General features: G+C 53.2%; 1 protein-coding gene across 1 annotated transcript; it reads right to left on the reverse strand.

Annotated features, from left to right (window-relative positions):
* Nucleotides 1-3,470: 3,470 nt before the first annotated feature.
* ITGA5 (integrin subunit alpha 5) lies at nucleotides 3,471-24,324 on the reverse strand. The gene is made up of 30 exons (XM_033116801.1): nucleotides 24,007-24,324; nucleotides 17,701-17,831; nucleotides 16,197-16,309; nucleotides 15,951-16,071; nucleotides 15,688-15,749; nucleotides 15,554-15,599; nucleotides 15,171-15,296; nucleotides 14,925-14,969; nucleotides 14,756-14,799; nucleotides 12,997-13,053; nucleotides 12,762-12,814; nucleotides 12,249-12,457; nucleotides 11,781-11,972; nucleotides 11,510-11,555; nucleotides 11,231-11,332; nucleotides 10,981-11,036; nucleotides 10,692-10,846; nucleotides 10,249-10,386; nucleotides 10,049-10,116; nucleotides 9,517-9,667; nucleotides 9,339-9,431; nucleotides 9,112-9,191; nucleotides 8,895-8,975; nucleotides 8,682-8,787; nucleotides 8,128-8,280; nucleotides 6,692-6,778; nucleotides 6,466-6,579; nucleotides 5,870-5,971; nucleotides 5,182-5,304; nucleotides 3,471-4,557 (listed from the first exon to the last, which is right to left on the reverse strand). The coding sequence occupies exons 1-30, from the start codon at nucleotides 24,246-24,248 to the stop codon at nucleotides 4,474-4,476; spliced, it is 3,180 nt and encodes a 1,059-aa protein (XP_032972692.1). The 5' UTR covers nucleotides 24,249-24,324; the 3' UTR covers nucleotides 3,471-4,473.
* Nucleotides 24,325-24,696: the final 372 nt, after the last annotated feature.

Here is a 24,696-nt window from a genome sequence, read left to right on the forward strand (position 1 = left end):
GTTCCGTAAGGGGGCGTCCTGGCGACTCCTCGTCACCTCCAGCTTTCTCTTCTACTTGATGGCCCTGGATCTCCTGGATTTACGCTGTCCTTCCTGCCAGGGCTGGGAAACAAGACATCTAGAAAACGGTGCGAGGTGATGGAGGAAGCTGGAAACTGAGATGCTTGGGTTCCTGGGAAGGGCTGAGTCTGAGGGCGGGAAGTCTGGTCAAATGGGCTGATGTGGGGTGGGGGATGCCTAAGTACTCTGGAGAGGAACGGGGCCTGGGTTGGGTGGGTCACCTGGGTGCTTTCCAAAGTGATGGGCTGAGTGAGAGCCAGGGTGGGGGTGGTGCACGCAGAAAACGTTTGGGTTCTAGTTTGTTTCTCTCATTTTGGAGCGGGATGCCTGGGGGCTGGGTCTCAGGTGAAATGTAGGGTTGAAAATTGATGCCAGGTTGATCTATGGCTGAGGTCCGAATGCCTAGGTCCGTAGGGAAGAGCTGAGTGAAGACATTGCAATCAATGGACCCAAAGAGGTGGAAATGGAACCTTGCAACTGAGATCATTAGGGCAGCCAGAAGATAACAGAAAATTCAGAACTGAGGCTCAACCTTGTAGTGGTAACCAGGATTGGGGTGGGGACAGGAGTATCTATACAGGGCCTAACCCAGTGCACTCCCTACTAAGGGGAAATGTGATTGAAGAGGGCTGGTGGGAGGTATTTGGGGAGGGGAGGGGAGGATGGAGGATAGGACAGAATGTATGAGCTGGGGAGAATGTTGGGGGTTGGGGGCATCGGGAGGAAGAGTACAGGACACTGGATGTGTTCTAAGGACCAACAAAAGGACTTGGCTGGAGACATGCAACTGGGACGCAAGTGCAAAGCTGGAGTCTGCGAGTCTGTGAGGTATCTGGGGAAGATGCAGCTGCTATAGCCTGGACCTGTCTGTACCTGCCCCAAGAGGGAGGGTGGCAGGAAGACTTCCCAGAATGCCAAGCAGCCAGCATCAGGCCAACCCCAATCAGAGGGAAAGGAGGTGTGACTGGTAACTAGAACACTTGGGATTTAGGGAGGGTGGCAGCGTGGCAGGAGTGGAATCTTGGAATAGTCTAGGAAGGGGAAGGGACTGGGGACTGGGATTCCTGGGTTCTGCATGGAAGTTGGGACAAGCTGGCTAATGAAGATACAGGAAGTTCAAGTTCCTGGTTCTGGGCCTCAGCAGTCTCTTGACTTCACCCACTGATCGTTTGAAGAAAAGATCTGTTTCTGTAGCTGCAAAGATGTTCCAGCTCAAGGGCAAAAGAATGCTGGAGGTGCCAATGCCTTGGTCTTGTTCTGATCTAGAGACCAGTGATCTCAGGGGACAGTGGCCTTGTTGCCCGACTCTGGCCTTGGTGGAGACTATGGGGTCTCCGAGCCCATCACAGGAGGACCTCTTGCTCCAGATTCGATCTACCACCATGCCATCCAACCCTAGCATCACAAAACCTGCTTCTCCCCAGATCTTGTTCCCCACCCCCACATATACTCCTTGCCTCTTCCTATTCTTTCTCTTCCTGGGTGGACTCCAAACAAACAAGAGTCCGCATCAGGCGTGGCTGATCGGTGATAGCGACGCCTTTGCCTTCAGCCTTGTCTACCCTCACACTTGCCCCAGGGACTCTGAGTTAGGGAGGTCTCAGAAGAGGGGTTGCTTAGCTTACCAAGGGGAGGCAGCTGGCTGGAGGGCGGGGTGACCTTGCAGGCAGCTGGGGGGGTGGTTAGTATGGGGGGTGAATTCATTATTGATGAGCCCTGCACCCCAGGTTACTAATGAGCCCAGGCCGGCTGCTCTAATTGATGTCAAGAAACTTGAGACCCCCAGATCAGCTTGCCGCCTGCCAGCTGCCTCTCCTGAGCCCCCTCCCTCTCCCCGCACCCCCAGCTGCTCTGTTCCCTTTCCAGGGCCTCTTTTCCATCTCCAGCAACACAGATAAGGATAGGGCTCAAGCCTCCTAGACTCCCACTCTCACGTCCCTCTGGGTCACTCAAATCTCGAAGATGGGAGGCAGACATGCTTTGGAGGGACTGGGGGATTTGGAAGGGGAAACAGACCAGAGCCTGAGGATTACAGTTCAGGGACAGAGAGGCTGGTGCTAGATTACATCTTTGGCATTTCTGAGAGCAAAGAATTCCTTTCTTATATTGTGCATCCTCAGGAGACCTTGCCACGCTGAGACTCCAAGGTACAGGCACTAGACACACCCATGATACTGAGCCCACTTCCCCTCCTCATTTCCTCCTCACTATACTGTAAGAAATCTCTGATCTGGTCCCTGCAGTTTGGCTGATGCCGCTCCCATCCCTCCCCTAAGAGGAGGATACAGGATTTCCTGCCTTGAGAATTCCCACTGCCTCCTCATGCTATAGCTGTCATCCTTGGAAATACCGGTGGTTCTTTGCCTATCAGGTCTCTTCCTCCACCCCCATCAGTCCATCTTCATTGATACATTCTGGGAAGAAGTCCATGAGGTACAGAATTATCAAGAAATCAGATTGGTGTGTGGAGCAGAGATATTTTGAGGGGATGCAGGCACTGCTAGGCAGGAGCCTAAGTTAGTAAGAATAGTCCTTGTGATGGGAGAAGAGGGTGAAGTGGACCTCACATCTCCTTGCCCCCAATTCCCATAAATTTGTGGCTATGCTACCCTCTGGTGGCTGAATTCTGGTCTAGCGTACACGGACATCTTTACCTTCAACAATCCCGTTAGAATTTTAGCACCTCGCTCCTTCCTCTCACAGTACACTAGGACAGGCCTGGAGGAGACAAAGGACCCCGAGGGGCTCCCTCACTTTGATTTCTCTTCAAAGGCCTGAATCTTACGGAATGGCATGTTGGTTAAGGAGGGCTTTCAGTCAGACGAGGCTGAATCTGACTCTGCTGGGACACTCGTTGTGTGACCTTGGGCAAGTTACATAACCCTTGGATCTCAATTTCCCTTTGTGTAAATAGGGCTAATTGTACCCACTTCATAGGATTATTGATAGAAATTAAATGAGATAACGTATGCCTACTATTTAACGTGCCCTCTACCCACCAGCACACAAAAAGAATAAAAACCAAACCAAACCCGGATTTCATTCTGTGGCTTTTTGTCGCAACCCATTTCATTATTCTGATTTAGGGAAGCCCAGGTGAGTCTTCCCCCTTTGCATTCTTCCCTAATCCTCAGAGAAAAGGGATTTCTTTTCCTTCTCTCTTGGAGGTGTTGGGGACCAGATCTGGTGGGGCTGGGTGTCGGACAAAGGAGTCAAGCCCTCTTTTCACTCCTTTGATCATCTCTTTCACCTAAGACAAGGGAACCCAAAACGAGTTCCACAGTTCCTGGGGTTCATAATCCTGGCTCCCAGTGGGAAGAAGCTACAAGAAACACAGGCTTTTCCTATCCACCAAGCCGTCTGGTTCCAGGATGGGTTTGGAAAGAGTGGGGTAGGACAGATTCCAGCTCTGGTCAGTGGGGGCACCGGGCCGGGTTTATTGCACTTGCAACAGAGTTTAAATAAGTCCCGGGTGTCCGGAGCCAAGGGGAAGGGAGGGTTGGGCAGGGAGAGGAGGGGCAGCGTCAGTGCAGCTGGTGGGCAGAACCCAAATCCTGCAGGCCAAGGACAGTGGGCTCCCCTTTCTCTGGGGGACTAGGAGGGCCTGCGTTTGGCCAGGCTGAGGTTCCAGATCTGTTGCCATCACGGCCCCTTCAGGGTCCTGGGCAATTCCTGACTTCTCCCGAGTCAGGTGGATTGGACCTCCAGGCCCAGGTCTGGAGCAGGCTCAAATGTAGTCCTGGTTACGACTGGTTACATTACCAACGTCTGAGTCTGGGTCCCAGATCAACCCCAGGCCTCAGGTTCGATCTGGCCCCATTAGAGTTCTGATTCAACCTTGGAGCTGGTTCTGGGCCAGCATGGATCCTTGTTTGGGATCTGTCCTGAGCTGGTCCTGGGGCACCATCCACGGTTAGTGTTCCTTGTTGGCCCACCAGGGTGGGGGCTGTCCAGAGCTGCCAGGCCTCGCTCTTCAGGTTCCAGGTTCTTAATTGGGGGCTTCCTGTGGTCTCTGGCAAAGCTGAGGACACATCTTTGCAGGCTGGAACTGGACAGGAAGTCCTGGTGGCAAGTCTGGCCCAGGGAACTGGGATTGGATCCCCCAGGTCTGGTTCCAAGTTGTTTTCAGGAAATGCAAAGGCTGCAGGGAGGCTGGGGCTCCTGTCCCTGGATATGAGTTCCCCCATCCATGAGGAGGGCATGTGTAAACGAGGGTCCTTCACAGTGCATGGGGGTGGGGATCCCCAGCCCCTCACCTCCCGGCTCTGGCCCTTCAAGTATGTCTCTGGGCTGGGGAGAGGAGCTTCTCCCTGGCCCTCAGCACCTTCAGGAAGCACCCAGCTCCCTCCCTGTCAGTAGACTGAGGGTGGGGGCACTGGGCCTTCAGGATTGGGAGTCTGGGATCTGGAGGAGTCAGGCATCAGAGGTGGCTGGAGGCTTGAGCTGAGCTTTTTCCATGGCGGTGCCATATGGGAGGGAGCGTTTGAAGAATCCGAGCTAATGAGAAGGGAAGGAAGGAGAGTTTAGAAACTCTTGCTCCCATTTCTCCCCAGATCTTATCCCGAGAGGGAATGAAGAAGCCTCTAGTGCTTCCTATCTCCCCATCTTGCAAAAGTGGCCTAAATTCAGGCTGTTAAGTCTACCTCTACAAGAGGTCTAATGGGCCAGGAGGGCTCAAGCTGGGGGTGGTACTTTGGTATAAGGGGGTCTTTCATCAGTGCCGTAAAGATGTCCCCAGTTAAGCCAGGAATAGCAAATAGGTTTGAACTCAAGTTCCAAGCCTATTGGCTGCCTCTTAAGGAGGATTCTGAGTCCACTTCTAGGGTATGATCCATTAGTGATGGCTGCCATGGGTTTTTGGCCATATATTTGCCACCTGTGAGTAACACTGATTTTGCAAGTACAGGAAACTTGTGAGCTTGAGTCAAGAGACTCTAAGATCTGGGCTGTAGAATGAAGGGAAGGATCCTATAGGCAGAGTAACGAGTTGCACGTGGCCAGGACACAGGTGGGGGCACATGGCCGGACAATTGGTCTGGAGGTAGATGCTTGGGATTGTGCTGGGTCAAAGGGCAGACCCTGCTGAGAGGGTGGCCGAGTCACGGGAAGGATGGTGCTGACCTTGTAGAGGATGTAGATGAGGAGCCCTAGGAGCAGGAGACCGATCAGGATGGCCAGGATAATAATCCATAGTGGGACACCATGGCTGCCTTCTGCCTTGGTCCACTGCACAGCTGTGGCCACCTAGGGAGCAAGTCAGGACAGGTCACTGAAAAACCATTAGTTCTTCCCATCTACACTTGTCATTGGACCTAGACCCATCTCTCACCTCCCATCTTGGGCTGAGAGAAATCTGAACTTCAATATTTAAATTCTTAAAAGGTGCATTATTGTCTCTTACTTTTGGGCCTTCACATCTTCTAATTCCCTCTCCCCAGAGAGTATTCTTTACTGACTAGTTAGCCTGGTAGTTCAGGTCTCAATTTAAACGTCACTTCTTCCAGGAAGCCTTTTCTGATCCTGCAAGACTATGTTCAAGTGTCCCTATGATGTGTTCCCATAAATATCCTGGCATGTGTCACATTGTGTTCTCATTGCTCAGTAGACCACGGACTCTAGAAGTGAAAACGCCCTGTCTATCTTGCTTATCATTATATCCCCAGGACCTAGCACAGCACCTGGCACATAGTGGGTGCTCAGTAAATATTTGTTACAATAACAAGGCCAGCCTCCACCTCATCCCAGCCGTGCCAGGCCCAGCATTCTCAGCCGTATCTTCCCTGGCCCAGACCCCTCGCCCTGGACTTACCTGAAGTTCCTTTCGGGGCAGTCGCTGAGGCAGGATTCGGTAAGGCATCTTCAGGGCTTCGTACACAGCTTCACACTGCAGGCTAAATGGCTGGTGCTCCCGCTGTGGGTGGAGGAAAGGTGTTTAGGGCCTCTCCCCTCGGGATCTAGAGGACATGGCTCAGGTGGTGATCTTTCCCTATTTTCCTGAATCTCTATGTCCCTTCTATGAGATAATAAACGTAATTGAGTAGTTATAACTAAACAATGCATAATTAGATGACTGCATGTTCAAAAAAATATTTTTAAAAATCATTAAGGTGGGTTAAGCACCTAGGACAACGCCTGGCCCATAATGTACACTTAAGAAATGACTGTTCTTCAGTGTTCTTACGTCTGCTTGCCTCTCCACTATGAATTCATCTTCCATCTCTGTCTTTCTATCAGTCTGCACACCTGTCTCTCTCAGTGTGCCCACTAGGTGGCGCCAAGGACACACAGCCCCGTCTAAACAAGGTCAGGAGGGGAGCTGGAGTGCCTGGGTCCCATTCCGCAAAGGAGGTGGGAAAGGGACGCCCAAAGTTCGGGGGTCGTCAGGATGAGGTAAAGCTCCCTTACCTGCAGGAAGGTCTTGGCACCAACTCGGAAATGCAGCTGCAGACTCCGGCTCTCCTGCCGGTGGAGTGGCCCAAGCTCACAGCGCAGCTTGAAACACTCCACCTCCGGGCATTTCTGGGAAGAAAGAGGAAGCCTGAGCCTAGAGATCTGCCCTTCTGGTGGTTGTTTCTGGAACCCAAACAGGTACTCAACGCTTGGGCCCAGACCTCATTCGCAGGAGACTTACCAGGATCTGAGGCCATGAGGAGGTTGGGCTCTGGCCTGGAGCTTGCCGTCTTTGCAGCCTGTGGTTCTGGGAACTCTCGGGATCCAACTGGAAGTAGAAAGAGACTGTTAGCTGCCTCTTCCAACTCATTTCAGTGTCTAAGCCAGCCTGCACCTGGGTTCCCGAGCAGCTTCAACCTCTTCTTTTATCCATGCAACTGACCACCTCCAATGGCAAAGCAACAAGCTCAGTGTTGAAATATAGAAACAAATAAGACGGGGTCCTTGGAGTTTCCAAGGAAGAGATGTGTAAATAGATAATTAGGTCCCTGCCTTTGCCCCTGCCCCTGCCTTAGGGCCTTTGCATCGGCTGTTCCCTCCTCTTGGAATGCCCAGGTCTTCACAGGCAAGTTCATCCTGATCTTTCAGGACTCAGTTCAACGGTTGACCTCAAGAGGTTTTTCCTGATGACCCAAACAGTCTCCAGCCTCCCCACACCCTAACATCTTATCACTGCACTTTTATCACTTTGAAGTACCTGTTCATCTCTCTTTTTAAACTTTTATTGTCTATTACCCACCACTAAAGTGTGGGGACATAGCCCCAAAAAGCAGTTTCCAGGCTCTCGGCCTCACATAGAAAGGTGCTGGCTCAGGTAGTAAATGGCCATCGACTGTGATCAAATGGCCATCAGCTGTGGCTAGTTGGCCGTCAGCTGTAACCCGTGAGCCATTGGGCACTAATATAACTGCCGTGGCTACACCAGCAGAAAAATGGGGGCTAGCAAGAAGATGGTGGTTGAGCCTGCAAGCGGCGCAGTGAGGGTTGAGAATTGTGTTGCTCCTGTTTCCTGTGTCTCCAACCCAGCCGCCAGTGAGAATATAGTGGTGTGACTCCCCTACCTATGGTTCCGTGGGTGTTCCTTTTTGGCCTCACCATGTCCTGCGTTCTTATGTGGGGAGCGGGACCAGAGACCCCGCACGACACCCTACGTGACACATGTCGTAGTCGGCAGGATCCTCCGCACGACAAAAGTATAAGCTCAATGAGAGTGGGGACCTCGTTAGTTTTGTTCAGTGAGATATTTCCTCAGCCTCTAACAGCATTCAGTGCAGACATTCATTTAATTAAATGTTAATGAGTAAACAGGCACTGGGGTCCAGGGGAACAGGTCTGAAGAAGACTTCCAAGAGGAGGTGGTGCAAAGCTGGGTTCTTGGAGTATGCCAGGGCAAAAAATAAGGGAAGGATATTTTAGGCAGAAAGATAGAAGCACAGTGCATAAAACTCTTTTTCCTTCTTAGGGCCTCAAGGTGTCTGTGGGCCTTCTGACCCCCTTCCAGTGGCCTAAGTACTAGCTTCAGGCACATCCTCATTGGCTCTTTCAGGCTGCCAGCATCCTTCCCCCACCTCCTCAGCCTTGGTCCCACCACCACATGCCAATCTCCAGGCCCCTCACCTCCAGGTGCTCTGAGTTGGGGAGGTGACTGGTGGTACAGTTGCTGAGTCCTGTAAACTTGGTTACGTAGAGGAGCTGCTGACCTTCCAGAGTGTGGGGGCAGCTGAGCTCCAGCACGCCATGGCTAATGGAGCTGGGGCCCAGGTTGATGAGCTGAGGAGAGAAGAGCACCATCATCGGGAGAAGGAAGGGAATGATTCTACCCTGTTGAGACCCTGGGTCACCATGGCCCACTCTACCCTGCTGCGTCTCCTATCCCAGGGGTGAAAGAGGAAATCAATGGGCAGAGACACAATTCTCTCCAGCCAACACTCTTGGAGGGGACTCCATCTTCCCTTCCAAGTCACTCAACTGGCCTGTCTCTCCTCTGGCTGTCTCTCATACTGAGCCTGACCGGTCCTTTACATATCACCGCCCCTCCCTCCTCTCTTCCTCTCAGTTCCTCATTCTGGTCCCAGCCCCCTGTCGCTCATACTAGTTCCTCCTTCTCTGTCTTTCATTCTAGCACCGCCCCTCCACTTCCAGTCACCTGCCCTGGACCTAGCCCTCCTCACCTCATAGACGTGGTGGACAGGAGGGCCTACATCTCCTTCCTTCTGAGGCTTGTCTCGGGGATGCCAGTCGCTCACTGGGAATAGCACTGCTTCAGGCTTGGAGACACTAAGAAAGAGGGTGGTTTAGAGGACAGTGGAAGGGACCCCATATGCATCCTTTCTTAGAAGTCTGTCTCCCCTCCCAGCAAGGACCCATTTCGCCTGGACACTAACCCATTAAGGGAGACCTGGGCCTGAGCCTCCACTGAGAGACGGAAGGAAACCACTTCGCTTTGAGAATTGTTGAGATTCTTGCTGTGGAATGGAGGAGAGAATGAGATGGTGCCGGAGTCCAGCCAGAGGATTCCCATGGCACAGACCCCGCCCCCTGTCCGGCCCTCCTTGGCCCCGCCTCCAACTCAGCAGCAGCCTGGCCCCTCCTACTCCCTACCTGAGAATCTGGAAGTCAAACTGGATCGTTTTCTTCACGTCTCGGAGGTGAGGGACTGTGAACCGAAGGCCACCCCTGAGCTGCGGGACATGGAGGGAGGACAGGGGGGCTGTTATATTGGCATATTTGCTTTACGCCATCTCCAGCCCTCCTTCCCTCTCCCACAGCTCTGCTCTGGACCAGCTGGTCACTGTCCTCTCAGATCTTCTCTCCAGTCCCAGACTTACACTGGCTCCTGCCTTCATGGGGTTGCCCAGGTCACACACCAGTAGGCGGCTCTGGTTCACGGAAAAGTAGTCACAGCTCAGGCTGGAGAAGTTCTGGAAGTGAGGGTGGTGCAGGTAAGGTTTTGGTGCCCCTCTGGCAGAGCTTCCTCCCAAGCCCCACTGGAGAGTCCCCTCTTACTCCTGGGTGTCTGACGAGTCCCGAGTACTCAGCTTCCGGAGGAGCCGTGACCCAAAGCTCAGCCTCATAGGCGCCACCCTCACCCACATTCTGGGCATGGAAAGTTAGGTTCAGAGAGTTCTTGTCACCCAAGTACACGTGGTCCGGCTCCCTGGAGGTGGCACACAAGGTAAGAGACACTGGAATTAATCCCTAAACCAGGACAATGGGTCATAACAACAACAACAATAATAATAATAATAATAAATACCATTTACTGAATTCCAACTCCATGGCAGCAATTAGGCTAGATGCTTTATGTAAATTATGTCATTTAATTCTTCCAAAAAGCCAGAGAAATAGATGCCACTATTCCCACTATCCAGGTGAAGAAGCTGAAGCTCAGAGTAGCTGAGTAACTTCCTAAGGTCACACAGCTAGCTAGTATGTCCCTGTTGTACTTTTTCAGGTGCCAGGTACTTTCAAGTTCCAAGTGTCCTGATACAGACCTTGGCATCTGGAACCCCCCAGCCTGATGTTAGCCTTCACTTACCCAGACACTTCCAGCTGTAGGTCCGGCACACAGATGTTGTCTTCTCCACAGTCCAGCAAGATCTGAGCCTGAGGAGCAGGGCAGACTTGAGAGGGGGAGTTTAGCCCCCCTCCTGGGTTATAGGCTCCCTCCTCCAGGGCTCTGCCCCCAGGTGCCCAGACCCCTCTCCTCCTGGGTCCCTTCTCCACCCCTGTCCTCACCTTGTCTTCTATGCGGTTCTTGCTCTGGTAATGTAAGACTGGCCGGAGGCCATGGCTGTCCACAGGGGCTTGGGGGTCCAAGGAGAAGTTGAGGGCGATGTGAATTGGGGAGAGTTTGTCTCGGAACTCTGACTCATTCTGGGGCAAAGGAGAGGGTTCACAGACTCAGGGGACACTGGAGATGTGGTAGTCCTGATCCTCAGCCTCTCATCTCCTTTTGGCCACTCAGGGCCGTCAAGAATCCAGGTGTCTAAACTTGACCGTATTCCCTACTTGAGAGGCCCTGGGAGCCTGGTTCCCAGCTCCTCTGACAGAAGGGCCCCCTTCCTTAGTCCTGCAAAGTCCCAAGCCCTTCACTGGAATCTCCCCATGTCTTTCCTTCCAGGAGGACCCCAGTTGCCACCCTCTGCAGGCCGCTGCACGCCCTGCCTTCGGGACCATACCCTGAGGTAGATCTTCATGTCTCTGCAATCCTCCCGAGCCCCATTCAGGATGAGCAGTGTCTGCGTCAGGGTCGCTTGTCTGGAGGCGAGGAACAGTGCTCTCCGTACTCCTCCCTTCTGTTTCTGCCAGTCCAGCTGCAGCTCCACCGTGAAGCCTGCAGCCAGGGGTGTATGTTAAGGAGGATCTGTCTCTCCCTCCTAATCTACTCAAAGAGACGGGTGGTGCCCAGGTCCCCAGCCCCTCCATCCCCTGTCCCAGTGTCTGATAGATTCAGGCAGTCTCCTTTACCGATAGAGTCAGGAACGTGTTTTCCAGAAGCATTGAGGCAGAAGCTAAGGTTGATGCTGGAGGAAGACCAAGAGGAAAGCTGGTGTATCCAACTGGAACAGGCATCCTATCCTCCACCTATCTCTCGGACAGACCCTCACTAGGACACCCCCATTTGTCCCCTTCTGCAGACCTGGTCTCCCTACCCACGCCCAGGCACAGACTGAGGTATCCCAGACTTGGTCCTGCAATCTTCTGGGCCCCAGCTCACCAAGCCACAGGGTTCCCCTCCAAGCTGCAGCTGCGTTCCTCTGGGTTGAACATGGCAGGGAAGATGGTGAGGGAGGCACTGGCAGACACAATGGGGCGACCCCTGCCAAGAGTGGATGTGGGGGTCAATAGAACTAAGACTCCTCTGGAACCTGGGCACAGGAAGCTGATGTCCAAGCCCCAGGAACCCAGTGTGCATTGTATACTTTCCCAACCTCAGCCCTGTTGAGGAATTCCCCCGATCCCACTTCTCCCAGGCTGCCCGCCCTGGACTTCATACCTGTACACCACAGCCTTGTCCACACCAAAGGACCCCACAATCAGATCTGCAAGAAGCCAAGAAAGTACCCCTTTCAGCAAACCCCAAATCAGGAGTCTTCCTTCCTGGCCTCCTTGTAGTTTCATTGCTCAAGGAGACGGAAAGTGAGGGGATAGCACTGTCTGGTGGCAGTATCCAGAACTGCAACCATGACCTTAGGAAAGTGCAGAAGAGGGACTGGGGGTCTGTGATCAGGAAATTCTAAGGTGACAGGGGCCTCCGGCACACTCACCAGGGTATCCGTTGCCATCCAGGTCTCGGCCTCCTCGAAGGGCAGAGCCAAAGAAGTCTGGTGTGTGACCAGCTGCCCACAGGGGTAGCAGAACCTGGGAAGGCTTAGAGCCCAGCCCCCTTGGGCCCCCAGGGAATACAAACACCACTCCCTGCTGGGTCTCCCCACCAAAGGGAGCCCCAATAGCCACATCTGCAAGATACACAAGACACACCAGTCAGTGGGTCAGGAATCCAGGACTCCAAATCTTTACCACCAGACCCCAGGACACAGGATCCTATTTTTCCCACCTGTCATTCCCTTCTATTCTAATCTCTTCAAAGCCCCAAGACCAAGACTTTGGGATTGAAGCCTACACACCTCCTTAGGAAGTCACTGGGAGTCTGGGTATCTTAGTCACCAAATCCCCAATCCCTTCTGACTCAGGCCCCTGACTCCTCTTCAGCTCCTTGGGTCCATGGTACTTACCATTGTAACCATCCTGGTCCAGGTCCCCCAGGGGGGTCAAGGAGCTTCCAAATCGGCCAAACTCATCATGGCCAGTGAGGGTAAGGGTGGGGGTGGGCTCCATGCCTGCGGGCTGCTGCAGGTAGATGTAGACCCTGCCTACCTCCTGAGGCCGCCCGTCGGCTGTCCGTTCCATGAGCAGGGGTGCCCCCACCAGCAAGTCAGCCAGCCTGGGGGCAGGGGAAAAATCCAAACATCCTGACACTCTGCCTTGCTACCTCCCCTCCCCAACCTAGTCCAGGAAATCTCAGGCGTCCTGGATCTTGGGCTCCCTCCCTCCCACTCAAGTGAGAAGACCTGAGGTCTTCTGGTCTTAGCCGTCAGCTCTCTCTTTGCCCCTGAGCAAGGGGAATGCAGGCACAAGTGAACAGCAGGGGGAAAAGCCTGAAGAAAAACTCTCCTTGCGCTTTTCTGTCCCTCCCCACTCTTCCCTCCTGGGAAGGGTATCACGGTGTGCCTTTTCTCACTACTCACCCGTCCCCATTGATGTCTGAAACAGCCACTGCATAGCCAAAGTAGGAGGCCATCTGTGGAGGACAGAGGGGCAGCTCTGAGTCAGAGAGGTGGGTCAAACAACAGGATCAGTAGGGGCTATGGGGAGAGGTCAGAGACTCCAGAGAGCCCGAGAAATCAGGCTGAGCTTATTGGGTCAGGACTGGGGTTTGGTTGGCAGAGGGCCAAGCTGGGTTGGGGGTATGGATGTCCTCACCTGTTCCCCTGAGAAGTTGTAGAGGGATCGAATGTCTGAGCCATTAAGGATGGTGACCTGGGGATGAGGAGATATGCCTATTGGCCTTGGACTCCCAGACCATCCCATGGATGGAGGGCAGATGGGTACAGGCTACCCAGGGGCAGGCATTCCTTAGAGACACAGATCACTTGTCCCCTCCCAAGCTTTGCCCTTCCATTCCCGTGTTTATACCAATAGCTTGGTCCCACAGCTACTTCATTATTTTTTCCATATCACTTATCCATTACTGTCAGATTTCATATTTATCTGTCTGTTGTCCATCTCTACCCAATAGAATGGAAAATCAATGGGAGCAGGAACTTGGTTTGTTCTTTGCTTTCTCCCTAGAGCCTAAAATAGTGCTTGGTGAGCAGTAGACACTCAGTAATTATTAGCTGAATGACTGACTGACTGCACACTGAGGCCTCAGTCATTCCTGATTCTCCAGCCCTCCCAAACCACAAACACTCACGTCTCCCCTAAGTCCACCATTAGTGGCTGGCCCCGTCAGTCCCCAAGTCTTTTGACTCCTGGCTCTCTTCCCCACTCTCACTGCTGTTACTCTGGCGGGATCCCTGTCACAGGACTGCTGGAGAGCCCCCTGGCCACCTCCCTGCCTCCGGCTGTCCCTTCCTCCACTGCAGCCCTCAAGAAGATGCAGGAGAGACACCTCTGGCTTGGAAACCCATGGTGGTTCCCTGAGCCACTGCCAAAGTCTCACTTTCTTGGCTGGTCCTCTGAGTCGCGGGATAACTTGCCCCAACCTATCTGCTTTTGCTCAACCTTTCCTTATTCTCCTCACCCTCAATCAGCCCACGAGTCTGCTAAACTGGCTGAATTTTTTTTTTCTTTCCTTCCATGCCTTTTTTCATGCTTCTGCCTAAGATGCCCTCTATCTCATCTCCACTGATCTTTCATAGAACCTTCTCTGATCCATCCCTGCCCTGGAAAGGAGGTTATTCCTTCCCCTAAACTGCTATACCATCTTAATCACTTTTCTGAAATTATTAGAGTACAGAAAGAATGCTGACTTTGGAGTAAGATAGATCTGGTTTCAAATCTCTATGCAGCCACTTACTAATGGGATGATCTTAAACAACTTACTTGGTCTCTTAGATCCTCAGCTTTTTCATGTGTCAAACGTGCATGGTAATATCTACCCCCATCAGCTCGTTGTGAAGAACAGAAACCATGAGGACAGTGCCCGATGCACTGAGGTTGTATGTGTCTTATCTTACATACTTGATTAGAAACACCTTATGAGATGGGTATGATGTCTTATTCATCTTATCTCTTACCTTGCCTTAATAAATGTTAATTGAATGAACTCCTATGGCATTCTTATCTGTATTCTTTTTAAAGCACTTGTCATGGTCTAATAATAACAGCTACCAGCTGTACACTGCCTAACAGTTCACTAAGTACTTTCACATGCATTATCTTGTTTTATCCTTACAAGAGCCTTGTGAGGTCAGAACTATTATTATCCCATTATACAGAGAAGAATGAGGCTCAGCGAGGTAAAGCAGGCTCAAGTTTTTTACGGAATGAAGTGGGATATGAATAAATAACAGAATGATTCATCCAGAGTAAGTGCTAGAACTTGAACCCAGGTCTGACTCCGGAGCCCATGTTCTGATCCACTTTTTGAATTCTCACAAATTGCCTGCATGTTTTTTTGTGATTAGTCAGGGGAGGGGATGGGAGGGGAAAAGGGGAGGGTCAGCCTGGGTCTTACATAACCATAGGTGAGGTTCCCTTTGGGCACACCAGCAACAAAATCTGCAAAGAGAAGAGAAAGTTGTGGGCTAACAGTGGTGAAAGGCGTCAGACAAGAATGGTACGCACCCCAGGCCCTGGGTCTCCACCCACCCCCTCCCTTGGCCGCAGCCTGGGGACACACTCACCTTCTGTGTCATCGCCACTGAATTCACCCACAGCCACAGAGTAACCTGGGGGAGAGGGTGGGTGGGTGTTATTATTCCTGCTTTGGGGACCAGTCTGCCCTGGCCCATCTTCCAATCCTTTCCCCACCACTTCATAGTCAGCTTACACAGAAGTATGGCAGAGTGGGAGAAGGGAGGCCAGGGGGTGAGCGAGGACAGGAGCACCTGAGGGTCGCCCCTGCAGTTTCCTCCCCATTGTGCACTCACCCAGGTAGCTGTCATCGTAGATGGAACTGGCCTGACGGGTCTGCAGCTGCCCCTGGACCAGGTTGATCAAGTACTCGGGGTAATAGGATTCTGCAATCTGCTCCTGGGTGGCCGACAGGATCTGGCCTGGGGAAGGGGATGAGGAAAGGATGGACGGAGGAGGAGTGGCAGGGAGGGGGACACGGGGCTGACTGGGTAGGATTTCAGAAGTCTGGTTCAAGGCAGGGAAGCTTGTGGAGGGTGGTAGAAGAGGACATGTAAGGCTCAAGAAGGGAGAGGAGAACTGGGACGGCGGCAGAGGAGGGAAGAATGATGACCTCGGGCTGGGAACGGGGAAGAAGCCTTGTGCCAGGGGATGAAGGGGCAGCGGAGGAAGGACTTACCTTGCCAGAAATAGCTCCCTGGTCCTCCCAGGACCACACGCCCAGTCTGTGGGGGGAAGGCACTGAGTCTACATCTGGTCCTGACTCCCGTGCCCACCGCCCACTGCCACTTCCCTCCCAGATCACCCTCTCACCTTGGTAAACTCAGCACTGAAGCCCCCTTGGCAGTAACCTTGTCCTGCTGCCCAGCTGAAGTCTGTGAGAGGAGAAGGTGGTGGGAGGGACGCCCGCACAGATGGGTCATGTAGGAAAGGAGAGAGAGATTGGGGAAGGAGGTGGGAGAGGGAACCAGAGGGCCTCCCTGGACCACACGGTGAGCCTAAGGCTAACGGGGGTGGGGGCTGTGGGGACTCACATAGAGAAGGCAGACACAAGCACATGCCCCCTCTTGCCCTACCTGAGCGGCAAGGTGCATATTCTAGAATTCGGGTGAAGTTGTCTGTGGAGAGGTAGCAGGTGCCCACGGGATCGTTCAGCGGTTCCTTCTCTGTGCGCCAGCTGTACAGCGGGGCACAGGCCTGGGCAGGCCCAGGAGGAGGGGGCTTCAGGTTTAGTCCAACAGGAACCCTCCTCCCTCCCTCCAGGCCTACGCGCCACTGCTCATCTCCTAGCCCCCAGCCCCCTGAGCCTGCTGGCTCCTCACCAAGATGGAGGAGCCATGGGCTCGAACCGTTGCTCCGAACCACTGCAAGGACTTGTACTCCACAGGCTCCTCTCCCTCTGGGATGGACAGTGAGGACTCCAGGATCCGAGAGCCTTGGGAAGTGAGAAAGGGGCGTCATGCAGGCAGTGGGCAACTGAGACCTAGCACAGCCCCCATTTTCAGTCTGGGGGTACCCAAGCACTTGCAAGCCCTGAACACCATGACTCACTGGTGGGAATGGGGGTCTTTAGATTCTGCTTTGTGTAGCCTGACTCTCCCCTCCTGTGTACACACACACACACACACACACACACACACACACACGCAAGCACGTGCACACATGCGCACACAGAAACTGGCGCTCCTAGAGTTGACTTCCCTTGTTCTAGCTGGGCCACAGATGCTTGCGGTGAGTTGGGGGCAGGAGGGTAAGAATGTCTATTTCCTGAGTGGGTAGCACTCTGGCTGCATTTCTCTGTTTGACCCTGGGCCTGTGTCTCTAAGCACCTTTCTAAGGACCTTTCCAAGGTCCTTTCTTGACTTTTCTCACATTTCTCGATCGGGGTCTCTCTCTCTCTCTCTCTCTCTCTCTCTCTCTCTGTATCTGTCTGTCTTTTTCCAAGTCTTAGCTCTGCCCTCTATAGGACACCCTTTTTAATTCCTCTGATTCTCATCTCTTTCCGGTTTAAAAAAAAAAAAAAAAATCAATCTGTTTCATGATGGTCTCCCCCACCCCATTGTCTCCATCTTTTTCTGCACTCCTCTTTTTGTTCCCTCACCCTAGTCTTTACCTCTGGAGCCAGACTGCTCAAGTTCATGTCCTTGCTCCACCATTTAGTAGCTGTGTGGCTATGGACAAGTTACTTAACCTCTATTTCCTCTCCTATAAAATGGGGATAATTATACCTCATGCAGTTTTTGAAAGGATTAAGTGAGCTAATACGCATCAAGTGCTTACAACAGTGCTGGGCACAGAGCAAGTGCTCTTCAAGTGTTAACTGTTATTATGGTTTAGCTCTTGTCTCCTTCTCCTCATCTCTGCATCTGTTCCGAACTTGGAGCTCCTTGCGGGCAGTGGTTAAATCATGTTTCCATCCCCTGCCGTCCCGTCACTGTGCCTGGCGTGCACTATCACTTAGTCAGTGCTTAGTTAAATAAATCCAATAGTCTGTGTGACTCTCCCTGTCTTTGTCTCTGTTACTGCCCTGGCCTCCCTGAGTTGTGGGTGATTCAGGGGAAATGAGAGCCACATGTTTCTGAATCATGCCCGCCCTCCTTGGGCTGGGCTGGACTGGTAACGTGGTGTGAGTGCCACGGGGAGCCGCTGCACGGCTGCACAGAGCTGAAGCACAACCAGTGCATCAGTGCTGGGAGGGCACGTGGCCAAGGAGCTGGGCAGACTCTCCCCGTGGCTCCAAGCCCCACCGGGGGCCCGCCCCAAAGCCACAGCCCCACCCCCCAATCCCTCCCTGAACTTCCCAGGCCTACCAAGAGGGCTGGTTACCTTTGCTGTCAAACTCAATAGGGCTGCACTGTGCCAGGCTGGTGCCCCAGGGACAGAGGTAAACAGCACCGCCCTGCAGCACTCCTGGCTGGCTGGTGTTAGCCTTGGGTGCTCCCACCAGCACGCTGACCCTGTGAAGGGGAAAGGAGAGGCAGTTCAGGGTGGCTTCTAGCTCTTCTCCAGTCCTCCAAGGCAGGAAGGACCCAGGCCTCTGGGCCAGGGTCTGGCTGGGGGTGGGGTAGATGCCCCCTTGGTTGTATTTATATCTCAGAAGATGCCACAGATGCCAGAGGCACAGGCTGGAGTCAGGCGGTCCCCATGTGCCGCTGTCACTAACACAACCCCTCCCCTCCTCCCACCACTCTTTCTCCTCTCCTACCTTCCCCTGTTATTAAAAAGAGAAGGAGCCAGAGGCAGTTCTGGGAAGGGGAAGAGAGGCCAGAGGTTCTGGCCCCAGCTTCTCCATCTCCCCTATGGAACTGCCAAAATTGGATGTGCAGCCCCTGGAACCCAGGGTCCTCTCACCTAGCCTGTACCCTTGTCCCAAGCCAAAGGCCTTCTCTGGGCTAAGACCCAGGAGTCCAGCTGCCCAGCCCAGGGGCGTGTAGGAGGAAAATGTGAGTCTTGGAAATCAGGCAGTAGAAGTGGCGAGAGGAACTGGAGGATGGTGAAAACAGATCGTTCGCCCTGGGCTCTGGTGTGGCCTTCCGCATCCTGGCTGAGTCTCTGTGTCAGCCCCCGAACCCCTTCCCAGATACCATCTCTAGGAGTCTAAATTCAGATCCTGCTCTACTGGGGTCTTAATTCTGGACACGGTGCCTCAGTTCCTCCTGAGACGACCAGGAGAGGGTTGCCTTTGCTGGGGGTTCTGTGTCATGGGGGTGGGCATAGTGAGGATCCTGGCCCATCTTCCTGTCTGTGGCTCTGCATCTTCCATTCCTGGATCCCTTGCCGCTGAGGCCTCTGCACGGCTGTTAGCCCTTTAGCCTTCTCCTCCACATCTCCCAAGAAGACAGCATCTGGCAGCTGGGGCGACCCAACCCGGCTCCTGGGCTCGTGTCCCTGCCAGCCGTGGCCTCCGCGCTACTCCCATACCTGCCTCTGGCACCGCTTCTCAAATCTCTCTGTTCCTCTGTCCCTATGACTGCTTGCTCTCTTGGTTTCAGTTTTTGAACTCTCTCTCTCTCTCTCTCTTTCTCTCTCCCAGATCTTGGGCTTCTACATCTTTATTGATTTCTGTCCCCTTTCAGTTTTCAGCATTCCCAATACCCACCCCTTCTTCCCCTGATATTACGATTCCTTCTTCAGCCTTTCTTACCAGGAAAGACTGCCTAAGTTGGGGATTATGGTAGAGGTCACAAAAGCTGGGGGGTGTGGTCCCAGAGGAAGAGGGGATGGGAACACCAGAGTTAGCAGCTCCAAGAGACTGAAATGGGGAGTGAGAAGTGGTCTACGAGGGCCAGAGGATGAGAATGAAGGAGGGAGAAGGCAAGGTCCCCAGGACTAGGAGGGGGCAGTCCGAGAGTGAGAGTTTCTAGAGTGATGGGGGTGGGGTGCTAGCCTCAGTTACCCCGGAAAGGAAATGTTTACTGCCTGTGACTTCCTGTCTGTTTCCAACCTCTCACTTCTCCGTTTGTCTCCCAGAACAGGGCCCCACCCTCCATCACTCAATACATCTAGTTGGGGGTAGGAGCTGACATAGTGACCTGGTCAGTTGCCAGGCCCAGTAGTTGAGGTTGGTGGTGGGGAGACGTTGCATTTACCCAGGGCTGGGTGAGGAGACAGTGGCGCAACCCTCCCTTAGCAGGGGCAGCCCCAGAAAACAGCTGTAGTCCAGGAGGCAGTGAAAAGAGCACTGGACCAGGAGTCAGCACTGGACAAGTCATGCACTAGCTCAGTGTGGACTTGGGCCATACTCTTTCCCTCTTTCTCTGGAAGAAGAGGTTGAACAGGTTATCTCAAAGTCTCTGGGAGCTGTGATATTCTATTTCCAGGAGAACACAGGGCTGTGGCCAAGGTATACTCCCAATGTTTCCAACATTGCCTTCTCTTGCGGAGGAGCTGAACCTGAGTGCTTCTGGGATGGCCAGAAGAAGTCTGGAGTTTGACAGGGCTGGAAGGTGAAAGAGAGGCCTTACAAAGCTTGTAAAAGCCCACAAGCCCATCGGCCAGGGGCATATGCATTGTGGCTGTGTGAAGTTTCAGCAGATCTGACATGCCGGCAAGGGACACAGACCCATCGCTCATGGCTTCTATCCGAGGGTTCAGTGGCCCTTCCATCCCAGCTCTCAAGTTAGTCCAATAAATAGTGCCCTCCCCCATGTGCCAGGTGAGGCACCTGGTGTCAGGGATGGCACGTCACATAGTTCATCCTTATTCTTCCACTCTTAGTTCCTGTTTCATAAATCCTGCAGCAGTTTGGTCCTCTTAGGGGTCCAAGAAAGTAACAATGGAGAGTCCTTGGGCTATTTTCAATATTGCAGAAAACCTAACGGAAAACATGCATTTACCTGATAAGTCAGTCTGGGCTAATTAAAACCTCAAGTATATTTGCTTTTGGTTGGAATTGTATCAACTCATGTAGGGAAACTGGCTATCTCACATTCATCAAAAGCTCTGATTGGCAGCTATAGATGTCTTCTTGTTCTGACTTCTAGTTGATAAAAAATGGGAGGAAGGAATTAATTATTCCTTATTAAATGCAGTTTGGCAGATAAACTCTTCCAAAATATACAGTCCAGGGGAAGAAATAATTGCTAGAATTTATATGGAAGCCTCAGAACCTTGAAACTCTAGAGTTGGTTTTCGGAGACACAGGATGCCACAGCTGGAAGGCACCGTAGAGAGCATCCACTGGTTTGAAGACTTTCTTGTAGATGCCTCAGGGCTGCCACGTGGAGTAAGGAAAGGCTAGTTTGGTCCTGACACTCCTCCTCATCTTCTTTTAGAGCAACCTTTTTTCCCTGTTTTATATGTAATGTCCTGATAAGATATCATTTGAATTTTAGAAAAAGGAAATAAAGAAAAAACTTTAGTTAAAAAAAACCTGCTGACTGAGTCCCATGTCCATATTTTACAGATGGGAAAACTAAGTCCCAGAGAAATTAAGTAACATGTCCAAGGTCACTCAGAATCCTTCCTAATATAAGAACCGGAAGCCGGGAATGCTGATTCCTAGGCCAGTGTTCTGGTCTACCCTCTTGCCAATTTATCCCCTCCTCTCCTGTCCACTATCTCCCCAGCTAGGTTTCTGATTAACCAGGATCCTGTTCAATACATGGTTACTGTTTGACTCTGTTGGCCTGATAAGGTCGGGAGTGGAGAACAGCAAGTGGACCAGGGCCCAGTTCCTCCAGGTCCTCCAGGTCCTGACCAGGCCAGAGGAAGACACTTAGTTCTGGTTCCCCTACTTTATTCTCAAAGGAAGTGCCTGGCTGGCTGGGGAGGAAGAATTGCCTCCACTTGTGACAGTACCAGAAGGAAACAAGGTGTTGGGCTAAGGCTGATGCACCTTTTAAGCTGGTGTCAGAGGCCAAGTCACTTCCCCTCTCCAAGCCTTGGATTCTCAACCCACAAAATGATGGGTTGCCCTTGAATTGTCGCTAAACTAACTTCTAGTTCTAAATTTCTATGATTCTTAAAGCTTCAGAGTGTGTGTGTGTGTGTGTGTGTGTGTGTGCCCCATATGGGGCAATAATGCTTCCTGTGCCTAACGCAAGGACTTGTAATGATTCAATGGAAAAATTGATATGAAAGTGCTAAGGAACGTGAGGGACTATTACTACTATCATTACTATAAGCAGACGATAAAAGCAAATAAGAAATGGGGGAAAAGTCAGACAAAGAACTAGGTGGTATCTAGGGAGGCGAGAAGCAGAGACAGAAAACAGCTACCTCATAAAAATCATGCCTACCATGTACTGTTCACCCTTTACGGACCAGATGCCTTTTATATGTATTGTCTCATTTAGCCCTCAAAACAGCCTCATAAATTAGGTGTCTGATTTTCACGAGAAGACCAAGCTCCAAGAGCTTAAGTGACTGGCCTCAGGTCACACAAAGAACAAGTAAGTGGGGAGGACAGGTCACACACCCAGCTTTGCCTGACTTAAGAGCTTGGCCCTTTCCTGCCATGCAAACTCTCTTGTGCTAACCCTGTCCTGTGATGCTGTGTTGCTGTCCACAGTGAGAGGTGATGCAGAGGGACCAAGAACCCTGAAGCCCTCTCCAGCGATGGCCCAAGTGAGGGGCTCTGTTTGTCCCCTCAGGGCAGGACGTGGTTGAAGGCCCAGCTGTGATGGGAGGAGGAAGGTCACTGAGGAGGTGGAATGTTGTGTCCTACTCTAAGAGTGTATTGTAAAGAGAAAATGAGACGGGGAGGAGTGCAAGCTGGACACCTGGGTTCTCTTGGGAGGAGAGATGAGCAGAAGGGGAGAGGGGAGGGATGAGAATGCAGGGTCCTATTTTAGAAGAGGGCTTTAGGGACTTTGGGATCAGGCCAGGAGCCAGACAGACACCTAGGGAACCGGAATTGTGTGAAAGTCCAGATGTTTTACACGAGTGTTTTAAAAGGGAGATGACACCCTTGTTAGGTGGGGGGTGGGGTACAAGGAAGGTTACCCAGATATGGGGGAGGATTCCATCCCCTCCCTCCCTCCCTCTTCTCTACTCCATTAGGGTTGTGGTAAGCAGTTTGAGGGGGCCTTGGGGAGGCCAGACCTGGCAGAGGCTCCAGGCCAGGGTGATGCAATGGGGTTTGGGCACGAGGCCAGGGGGGTGGGGTGGGGGTTGGGTGGGGACCTTGAATAGCCCAGAATCAACAGCTGGAGCCTAACCATCTTTCTTTTTCCCATCCCCTAGTCCTCCAGACAATGGAGAAATTTACCCCCCCCACCAGATTAGGGGTGAATTAGGTAAATTAACCCCTTTTCTCCAAAAATTAAAGAACATGAGGAGAGATCAGTTAACTGTATCAGGTGTAAAAGCAGCTCACCTCTGAGAGGTCCTATCAAACCCTGAGATACTAGGGGTCGGGGTGCTGGTGGTGATGGGGAGCAGTGGGAAGCTCAGAGCCCAAAGATGTAGGAGAAACGATAACTCCAGTTATTGTGAAGGATCAGGAATCTGGCATTTGGGAATCCCCATACCAGACTAGAGTAGCTACCTTCCCCTCTTACTTCCCAACCTCACCCCCACATTTAAATAAATACCCCAGTTCTAATGTTGCCTCAGCTCTAACTCCGGTTTCCCCACGCCTATGGGCTCCCCATTTTCCAGGTACTCAGGGTCCGGTCTGCTTGTCACCCTGCTGAGCTGGGAATGAGGGTCCTCCTTGGAGCCTTCCCCCATCTCTGATGTCCTGTGTTCTGACGCTCTTGAGCCCAGTGAACGCACGTCTCCCCAGCTTCCGACCCCAGCCCTAGAAGTCCCGGTCTCAGTTCAGCTCCAGCCCACAAGCTACAGGAAATCAGCTTTTCCCTTCCTCCCCAGAGCTAAAGGAAGAGGGAAACCGCCCACCCCCCTTCACGCGCGCACACACACCCCTCCCGACACATCCGAGCACCCGCCCTCGGCGAAGCCCACCCCCAGCCCCGGCGCCCTCAGTGTCAGGGTCCCGGGACTCTCCCCAGGTTCCCGGTTCCCCTCGTCTCAACAGAGATTAGGGGTGTAGGGCGGAATACCAGACCGAGGAGAAAGGGGAGGGAGTCGCCGTCCCCCTCCCGGGTCTTTCCCAGAGTTGAGGGGGGAGGGGAAGATGAAGCTGGCCCCCGTTTAACCTCTGGGCCCCCTCAGTCTCCGACTCCGCTCTTACTACACACACACAATTCATTCTGCTTCGACCAGTTCTCTGTCTGCACAATGGCCCTCCGGGGTCCTGAGGTCTCCCAGTGCTCCAAAAAGCCCTTCCCGGCCTCCGCGCCCCCTCTCCGCCCCCATCCGTCTGGGTCCCGGCAGCTCACAGATCTCAGCCGGAGACCCTCTGCTGTCTCCATTCACGCGCCCTCCTCTCCCTTGGCCCTAAGACCCATGCCCAGACTTCAGGTTCCAGCTTCGTGTCCTCTCTCCACCCCACACAAGCCTCCCCACTGATCTCTCTCAAACTCAAGGCCCCCCTCCACGCCGGCCAGTCCCCTCCTTACTCCAGCGCGGGCCCCCAACTCTAGCGTGGGCCCCCAACTCCAGCCTTAGTCCTTCCAAACTCCGCCTCTCAAACTCAAGCCTTGGTCCCCTCCAGACTCCAGCCGCGCCCCCACTTTCCAGGCGTCCCCACCCCCCTCCATCCCGCCGCTAACTCTCCTCACTCACCGGTCTGGCCTCGGCCGGTAAAACTCCACCGAGAAGCCGAAGAAGGAGCCCGGGGGCCCAGAGAGCACTGCTGGGGCCTCCGCGTCTAAGTTGAAGCCCCCGACCCCGGGTGGCGGCGGCAGCAGTAGCAGCAGCAACAGCAACGGCAGCAGCAGCGGCAGCGGCAGCAGCGGGGGTCGGGGCCGGAGGCCCCAGAGCGGCTGCACGGCGTGGAGAGGGGACCCTGGAGTCCGGCTCCCCATAGCGCCCGCTCCTCCCTGTCCTGGGGCCACCGACCCGGAGCCGCTTCCTAAACCTCCCAGAGGCGAATGACTCAACGCGGGGAGGAGTTTGCCAAACTCCCGGCTGAGCCCTCCCCCCGCCTGCCGGGGGGGTGGGCGGGGGGGCATTCCTGGGTCCTTGGAACGCTGAGCCCGCGCCCCCCACCCCGAAGGGGCATGGGGGGGCCGCACCTCTCCACTCCCCTCTCTCCAGCCCCAGCTGGAGACCGGTAGTTTGTACTGGGTCAGACTGGGCGGGTTTGAGCTCTTCCCCCTCCTTCTTTCTGCTTCCCCCACCTTCCTCCCCCCTCCTTTCCAGATGTACAACGTAAACGCTCGGAAAAGGAGTAGGAAAAAGGGAGCGGAGAATTTCCTAATGAGGAAAGGAATCACCTCTGGAAGGCGAGGGAGTCAGTATATGTGTGTGGGG

The sequence above is a fragment of the Rhinolophus ferrumequinum genome, chromosome 10, assembly GCF_004115265.2.
Source record: "Rhinolophus ferrumequinum isolate MPI-CBG mRhiFer1 chromosome 10, mRhiFer1_v1.p, whole genome shotgun sequence".
NCBI classification, from domain to species: domain Eukaryota; kingdom Metazoa; phylum Chordata; class Mammalia; order Chiroptera; family Rhinolophidae; genus Rhinolophus; species Rhinolophus ferrumequinum.

Excerpts from the sequence above, each read along its gene's own strand:
- ITGA5 (XM_033116801.1), bottom strand. The coding sequence starts at position 24,248 with ATGGGGAGCCGGACTCCAGGGTCCCCTCTCCACGCCGTGCAGCCGCTC. Across the intron at positions 14,970-15,170 it reads CTACGATGACAGCTACCTGG|GTTACTCTGTGGCTGTGGGT; the intron begins GTGAGTGCACAA and ends CCTCTCCCCCAG. Across the intron at positions 13,054-14,755 it reads GGAACCTCACCTATGGTTAT|GTCACCATCCTTAATGGCTC; the intron begins GTAAGACCCAGG and ends CCTCATCCCCAG.